Source organism: Aegilops tauschii, chromosome 5 (assembly GCF_002575655.3).
Source record: "Aegilops tauschii subsp. strangulata cultivar AL8/78 chromosome 5, Aet v6.0, whole genome shotgun sequence".
Lineage (NCBI taxonomy): Eukaryota > Viridiplantae > Streptophyta > Magnoliopsida > Poales > Poaceae > Aegilops > Aegilops tauschii.
In genome coordinates this window covers 479127404-479135986 of record NC_053039.3, presented here as the reverse complement: position 1 = coordinate 479135986, position 8583 = coordinate 479127404, and the positions used below count along the sequence as shown (strand labels likewise).

Genomic DNA, 8583 nt, shown 5'->3' with positions numbered 1-8583 from the left:
TGCCACACACACGAGTTGTCCTACGTGGCACACAAAACCAGCCGTTTCGTGCCAAGATTCATGCAAAAGGCACTGGACGGCAATCAAGGCGTGTGCACACGTGTGGGCGTTAGCGTTTCCGTTCTTTTTTTACACTGGTTACCTGCCCCAAAAAACTAAAAAAGAACGCATATCGATAATCCATTGCAACCGTTGTTAGTTCAGCAACGAAGCCGCAGACTTAGAAAACACAAGAATAAGGACAGCGACCGGAAGGAATAAGAACTACTCCCTCCGTCCGGAAATACTCTTCGGAGGAATGGATGTATCTAGATGTATTTTAGTTCTAGATACATTCATTTTTATGCATTTTTTCGACAAGTATTTCTGGACGGAGGGAGTACATAATAGCCACATAGGATCGAGTACTTGAGGAAGCTTATTATGGATGAGCAGTTGAGCACTCTTACTAATAAGTTCATAACAATCTGAATGTGACAGATTAGCAGAAGAAAAATGGTGAGCGTTGTTCTGAAGCAATCTAATCAAATTAATAATCATAAAATATACTCCCTCAGATTAGTAGATTTGTCTAGATACAGATGTATTTATGTATCTAGACAAGAGCAATCTAAGACAAGTACTCCCTCCGTTCCTAAATATAAGTCTTTTTAGAGATTCCAATATGGACTACATACGGTTGTATATAGACGTATTTTAGAGTGTAGATTCACTCATTTTGCTCCATATGTAGTCCACATTAGAATCTCTAAAAAGACAAATATTTAGGAACAGAGGGAGTAATATGGATCGGAGGGAGTATCACAATCCCCTTGACTTAACATGCTTGCACTGAAACTTAAATGCATACTAACTGCACAAGATGAATGTGTACACAAAGAAGCACTGCAGTTCCATATGTTCCAAATTACTCAATTTGAGTGACAATTTCTGCAGAAGCAGAGACATGACACATGGGACATCAATGACAATCAAGAAGCCACACCGAACATGGTTCAAAATGTCACTACCACCTATAATCAATTGAACACCGACACTAAAAGGAATAGTGGTTCTAAAATTCTAAAGAAAATTTAGATCCTCTATGTACCAAATCTGACAAACTCCCTGAAAGTTAAAACCTCCTCAAAGAAGAAGAAAAAAACAATAGAGAAATACACAGTTACAAGCCACAGCTTGATGACACAACCAACGGAAGGTGCTTGCTCAAGGTTTCCAGCAGATTTTCACCAAAAAGAGGAGCCTCCCAGAACAAACTCAACACGCTCAAGCAACGACAGCAGGCCCCTATTACAGCAAAAGAAGAAAGAACGTGGAATTGGAGCATGAGACGCAACAAACTATGTTGTGACAGAAATAAGGTTGCAAATAAATTACTGTTTGACAAAATATATCCTGGAGAAAAAAATGTGCATATGGATTGGCTTTAAAATGGCTTTTCAAAAGCACATTTGTTCCTACAGTTATGCACACAAAAAATCTACCTTCCATAATGCCACTTAATGGCTTTTCAAAAGCACATTTGTTCCTAAGTTATGCACACAAACAATCTACCTTCGATAATGCCACTTATGTTGCCAAAAGCTAACAAAGCAGCAAAGGCATTACCGGTATCGCAGCATCACATTCTGCAGAACATAGATGCTCTACAGTGAACAGATAAAAACCATATAACTGAACAGACAAATTGTTCCAGTACTTGACTCTATATCTCTTGCTCGGTGTTGTCTCTTGGTTGAGAGTTTATCTAAATGGTTGTATTTTTCTAATCAGGGATCAGGACTGGGTCTACTATTTGCAGGTAAGAATATGATGTTGACTTGGTAATGTCCAGGAGAATAGAGTAGCACCTATTGGAAACAAATTGTGTGTAATGCTTGAAGTCTAGAAGTATGATCAGTTAGCTCCCAAAGTTGAGAATCATATGTGCACTGGCAGCAGCAGGATGATGTTTCGATGGTATGCTATTGGGCATGCCTATTAATAATAACCATAATAATGCAAATAAAGTTCTGCTTCATCACTGTTTAGACAACAAGAAAAAGTGCAGAAGGCAGCTCTTTAGCGTTGCTACATGTCTTTAATAGCACTGCTTATCTTTCTGGTGCTAAATTCACCCAGTAAAATTCATTATTGACTTACTTTGGCTGATATATTTGACACAGCTATCTGGAACTTTTCTCTTGTTCTTGAGCCAGCAACATGTCCAGCCTTGGCGACCTTGCTGAAGGCACCATTCAGCCAGCTTGTTCCAGCAGACACATACCTACAAGTAGGGGAAATGAGGGCGAAGGATCAGCCATACAGGACATAGGTAAATCGTCAGCTGATATAAAAACACACATCAAATTGATTAAGTGAACAATAGCAAAGGTATGTAAAAGAAGAGACCTGTTGGTTTTCACAGCAGAGCCTGTATCGTTTAGCTTGCGCTCTGCAGCCAGCAAAGCAGCCATTGTTTTGTCAGAAACATGTAACCTTTGGTCCACAGTTTTCACCTTTTCATTTACGACAGATATCCCAGTATTTAACTTCTCTGAAAGGCCAACACGCCTATCGAAGGAACTGATCCTAGCTGACGCATTAGCCCTTAACTGATGCTTCTCGTCAAATGATTTAGCTTTATTCACAGCATCTTGTCGAATTGCTGAACCCCTTGCGATCACAGTTGTCATGACATCATGAGCCTTGCTGGCATAAACACTAGTGGGGCTTGCGTTGGCCTACATGGTAGGGTCATACTTCAGTAATCAGTAACAAGGATGATCCACTACAGTAACATATAAGCAGATAACCCAAGGTTCTCATTTTCTTATTTTTATTTGGGGCAGATTTCCACACAGTGACCCATGATTGATGGGGTTTTCATGATATTACAAAGAGAAAAGAAAGAAACGTAAATGTAATGGAATTCAAAGATACCTCAGTAGGTTGTCCCAAATCTGCAGTAGGAGCTGTACTTGTCACCTCCTTCATCACAAGTTGCTGCATGATTTCAAAATGGACCTCTCTATGAAAAAAAGGACGGATAGAGTACTGCCATTTATGTAACATTAATTAGTTGAATAGTGCACCTGTTCATTAACAGGGATGTAGATGTAATCTTCAGCAGAGGTTATGTTCACAACTCGATCCACAATTGTTGCTCCCTGAAAAAGAAATAGAATATATTGTTTTATAATGATTCACGCTATCATGCATGGGGAAGCTTATCAACATTTGTTTGTTTTGCAGTTATGCAGATCTAAGGAACGTGGTGATGTGTAAAAAAAGTGAAATAGACACAGAGCTAATATACAACTATAAATTCACTGTAGACCTGTCAACCTGGAAGGCCCCTTGATTGGAGCAAGGACATGTGCACATAAAGAAATGACTGGCATGCTAGTTACTTCAAAGGACAAAAAAGATCACAAAGTCAAAGAATTCCAACGGCAATCTCGTAGTATATTATGCAGCACACTTCTGTGCCAATCAAAGCAGCCATGATTAAAATACTAATTTCCTTTTTCTTTACTCAAACATGGTCAATGGGCTCTACAGATTTCACAAACAAACAAGTAGCGGTGTCAACTGTCATTCCATCATATTGCCAGTTGATGGACATGACAATACAGTACAACATATCTTACCAAATGATTTGAAAGCAATGAAATTCAAATGTGGTTTCCAATTCCTTCCTAAGTTTGGTCACCTTCTTCTACTATGAAAAAAGCTCACAATGCAAACAGAATGCCACAAGAGGGGAAACGATTAGAATGAAAGATTTCTATTCCTCCTAATTTCTACATCCATGTCAACTGTCCCCAAGTGCAATTTATCATGGAGATAACAAACAAAAGCGTCTTCCTAATTTCCTTTCCAGCCAAAGACACTTCAAGTACTGATATCGATGGGAAAAAATTAGGTCCAATGCAAAAGCCATAACAGCTGCGTATACCTACCACACTATTTACAGTTCACAATGACATTGACAGCACGCAAAATAATTCATTATAGATAGCAATTGACAACACCAGCACAACCAGATTGCGCAGACGGAAGTAGCCATTGGATGATTGGGCAAGGCCATGCATACCGAGAGCAGCAGCGCGATCTCCAGGGCCTTGGCGTCCTTGAAGGTGACGTAGGCCGTCCTCCCCGCCGCCGCCCCGTCACTGCAGCAGCAAGCCCAAAACCGCAATGCGGTTAGACAGACGGGACACGAGTGGGGAGGGAAATTGGAACAGGGAAGGAATTCAGGAAGAGAAGGGAGCGGGCGCTCACGGGGTGATGTCGACGTGGTCGATTTCGCCGGAGAAGGAGAAGAACTCGCGCACCTCCCGCTCCCCGGCCAGATCTGAGATGTTCCGCACCCGCACCGTCCTCGTCCCCCTCCTCCCCTCCTGCAACCCACAAGGCACGGCCCGTCAGCGACCCACGCACTCCAAAGACACAACGCCGCCGCACAAAAGAAAAAAAACAAGAGCAGCAATCGGTCGCTCACCTCCATGGCGCGGCGGCGGGAGAGAAAAAAGGACAGGCGAGACGAGACGGGAGGAAGGCGCGAGCTGAGGGCGGGGATCCGCGGGAGGGCTGGCGGGTGGTGGTTGCCTGGTTGGGTAGGGTTTGGTGCTTGGGGCGATTTGTAATGGCGTGGCGTGGCGTGCGTGCGTCTGTCTGTCTGCGCGGCTGTGCTCGCTCTCGCCGCTGCCGCTGCCGCTGCTGGCTACTTTTCTCTTTCTCGAGCAGCTCGCGTGCGTGCGTTGGTCGCCGAGAAAAAAGGGCCGGGTTGATCGATAGACGGGTCAGAACCCCAAGCCCCTACTAGTACTACCACTGGGCCCCCGAGCGGAATACCCGCGTCGCCCTCGCCATGGGCGGTATATTACCGGTGTGGGCGCGGGGTCTATGGCCAGGGGAGCGAGGGGCGGAAGGGTCAATTCAGGAGGCCGGTCTTACTTGGGCGACATGCTGGCGTGCTGCGTTTGCTTCGCGGCGGCGCATGGCCACCTCCCCTGACCTGTACGACTAGTAGTCTAGTGTTAGCGCTCCTTAAAAAGTGATTAGCGTTCCCTAAACAAAGTGATTAGCGACCCAATAATGACGCGGCATCGGCTGGTCCAGTCTCGTCCAGTAGGCGTTTGTTTAGTTTAGGCTACGGTGGGCCGGGGGGACGCGCAGCCACTGGTTTCGATTTGATTCGGTCAAGCGTCGCGATGGTGGTGGTTGCCCAGGCCCACGGACAGCTCGGTCGGGGCCGGTCCTCATGATCCGTCAATCTCCCCCTCTCTCTCTGCCCCGCAACGGAATGGTGACAGAACCTTCCGTTCCGTCGAGCATGTGCGTCTTGCGTGTGTGCACTCTCACTGCTTCCTCTCGCTGCTGGGTGGACCCGGCTTTCAATTCTTTCCTTTTTTTCTGCGATCACAATTCAATTCTTTCCTTTCCTTCTGGCAGATGGCTTTCGTACTGACCCCGTTGCCATCGGCCGCAGCGAGCGCTCACCCGTAATGAAAAAGCGAAAACAAAGCATGCCTGCTATCTGGTTTGCCAACGATGATCCCCCATTTGGCACGACAGACAGAGATGATGGGCCTCATCCTCTTATCTTTTGCCTATCCGTCACGGTGAGTAGTGCTCACCTGCAACTGCAAGCAAGGTGAGAACAAAACAAGCCAGTGGTTAGCTGGCCAGCTTTGCTTTTGACGTGCTAACATTTGGCAGCTTCAAAATTTGCCCAATAAATGGTTCTGGAAAGGAGGGACTAGTCTCGAATGGTTGGCCAGTTATGCTGATAGCCATTTTTTTGCACCAAGCCAAACAGTCCTTCTGTAAAACAAGTGTCGTCTATAAACTTCAGTATATACTCCCTCCAACACAAAATAAGTGTCATGGTTTTAGTTCAAGTTTTGAACTAAAATTTTAGATCGGAGGGAGTGCTCCTTTCTGCGAATAAAACTTTAGTGATACAGAACCAAACTAATAGAATGTCGATGGATATTAAAAGATCCGCCCCATCCTCATGTGCACGCGCACACCCACCCATCCTAGTTTCATGAGCATTGATCGAACACGAAAAGGACCAGGTGACAACTAAATGGTGTAAATGAGCCTTTGCTAGTATGTTGACTGCCCACAATGAGAGTAACATAGGTGGTAACATCACACTCATCTAGCTAAAATAGATGATGTGGCAAGTAATCAATGAAGAAAGAGAGGCATGTGGTAACATAGCTAGTTACTGTAACATCACGCATATCAAGACAAGATGAGTCTACAGCCTAATAAATGAAGTGATGCATGACACCACATATGTTACTCCCCACTATAGAGGTAGTAACATAGACTAGTAACATATGCATGTTACTACTCTAAGTTACTCCCCGCTGTGGGTAGTCTTAGGGATTTATGTTTGTGGCTAGGTTACTAGTCCCATCAATTCCTGAAAACATGGCATCTTGGACATGTTTGTAATCAGATTTTAGAAGCCTTACTTGATAGTATTGATTTAAAAAAATGAAAATCATGGCATCTTGGACATTTTTTTTCTTCCAAGGATCTGAGTCTATGCATAGTTTAAAAAACATGCATATAAGAGCAGGAGTGCCACCAAATATAATTGCTGAGTTGGAAGAGAGACAAGTATATGAAGAAAAAAGAGGTTACCTTCACCCCCACAAATATAGGATCATGCAATTAATTATCGGGGGTTTTGTATGTGGCACGAATAGAGTAGGTTACTTTTGGTGGCAACTAAACTCTCCCACAAGAGTTTGGCTGGGCACCATGTGTGCACAAGTTTGAAAGATGAAAGACCAAAAAGCTTTGGGATGGCTCTTTGAGTCTTTGATGATCTAAGCAGTTGTCGTGCATACTTTCGTTTATGTGATTTCCCTGTTTTAGATGTATGGCTTGGAGTTGTAAGAGTTTTTCAACTAGAACCATGTCTTGGATTCCCTATTTTGTGCATGTTCTTTTGTGGGGTGTACAGACGGTATGCTTGTGTGCCGTTCTAATAGATGAAGATGTGGGAGCAGAATGATGTTTTATCAATTTCCTAAGTAGTGAATGTTGGGCTCTTTGAGCTCATTAATTCCAAAAAAAACTATTGGGCATAAGAATAACAAACAATCCCACTGTAAACTTCTTCAGATATGTGCGGGACGCAAGATAAGACTATCTTATAACACATCCTAATATGTTTTCTTAAAATAAGCCTCTTTGAGTAATAAAAATGCCTTGAAGTCATATACAGTGGTTGACAGGCAATCTTATTTTAACTCTAACATGTAATTTAGAGATAACAATAGAAATATATATACAATGGATATCTCTTAGTTCTATTTCTAGTAACTAGATATATCTAAATATGCGGTGAGAAATATCGTGCTACAATATCATCTCTTAATTAAGAAAGGCAAACATTTTCTTTGGTTTTCTCCCTTCACCTCCACAATTTTATATGTTGTGAAGTAAGATAAAGAGCAACTCCAACACAGATCACCAACCACACGGCACTAAATATGTCAGCGGACAGCGGGCGAGACATTGGCCACCCAACCCTACTCATTTAATGTCAGGCCACTCAGTTATTTTTCCTATGCCTAGAGTATTGAAAATTAATAATAATAATAAAAATATCACAATTAATTGATAATAGAAAGATGGATATTTCAGTGAAACAATAATTCAAACGTAAAATTTTGAAATAAAATAGTTCAGATTTGAATTTTAACTTATTCAGATACATGTTTTAGTTATCCATATGAAATGCCCACAGATGCTCAATCAGATCATTATGAAACTGCTCATGATTTACTAGACTAAGAAACTGATGACACACTTGGAGAAAATCGTGAAACGTCGCCGAATTCTGCTGCACAAGAAAAGGTTTGCATTCACCCATATCTTGAAATTCCAGACCTTGGCGAACTCCCTCGCCCTCATCTTCCACAATCATGTTGCACATGACCGCACAAGTTGTCATCGCCTCCCATGATGTCTCTGCATCTCATAGTTTAGCATGTCTGCGAACAACTACAAAACGGGCTTGGAGCACTCCAAATGCCCCTCCACATCCTTTCGAGCTCCTTGTTTTGGGGCAAAGTGATATTTTTGTTACCCCTTAGCTCATAGATGATATTGACGAAGGTCACACACGAAGGTTATATACCATCAAAAAGATAGTACCCCCTGCCGTATCATAACCATTTTATGGTATAGTTGCACGCAAGGACTTCGCCCACGCACAACCTTGCAAACAAAAGAGACCATTGCAACACTTTGATGCATTGTGAGACCTAGGCATGTCAAAGAAAAGAGTGCCAAACACATAGGTCTTTATGATGCAACTGTTTCAAGAATAATGTTTTTTTTGTTGCAATGGCCCTGGTATTGCTCCCATTGAGCATATGGATAGTTCTTCCATTCTCAGTGCATGCAATCTAGTGTTCTGAGCATACCCGGGAACCCACTTGATTCTCCAAGTGCCATGAGCCTTGCTATGTATGTGACATTTGGTTCTTTCAAGAACTCCGGTCCAAACACCTTGACCTCTACGGTAGAAAATCTGATCATGGCTTAGAGACATGTGCTTTTAGA

At 42.9% G+C, this 8583-nt stretch overlaps 1 protein-coding gene across 1 annotated transcript; it reads right to left on the bottom strand.

Annotated features, from left to right (window-relative positions):
- Positions 1-871: 871 nt before the first annotated feature.
- On the bottom strand, positions 872-4784 carry LOC109755470 (binding partner of ACD11 1). Its single transcript, XM_020314375.4, has 8 exons — positions 4487-4784; positions 4267-4385; positions 4079-4157; positions 3075-3149; positions 2923-2985; positions 2392-2723; positions 2143-2266; positions 872-1287 (listed from the first exon to the last, which is right to left on the bottom strand). Exons 1-8 carry the CDS (start codon positions 4490-4492, stop codon positions 1267-1269), a joined length of 819 nt encoding a protein of 272 aa, XP_020169964.1. The 5' UTR covers positions 4493-4784; the 3' UTR covers positions 872-1266.
- Positions 4785-8583: the final 3799 nt, after the last annotated feature.

Bases quoted from the DNA above. Each gene is read 5' to 3' on its own strand.
- LOC109755470 (XM_020314375.4), bottom strand. The intron at 3,150-4,078 runs GTATGCATGGCC...TTTCTTTTTCAG, and splicing joins AGATCGCGCTGCTGCTCTCG to GGAGCAACAATTGTGGATCG. The intron at 2,986-3,074 runs GTGCACTATTCA...GAAATCATGCAG, and splicing joins ACATCCCTGTTAATGAACAG to CAACTTGTGATGAAGGAGGT.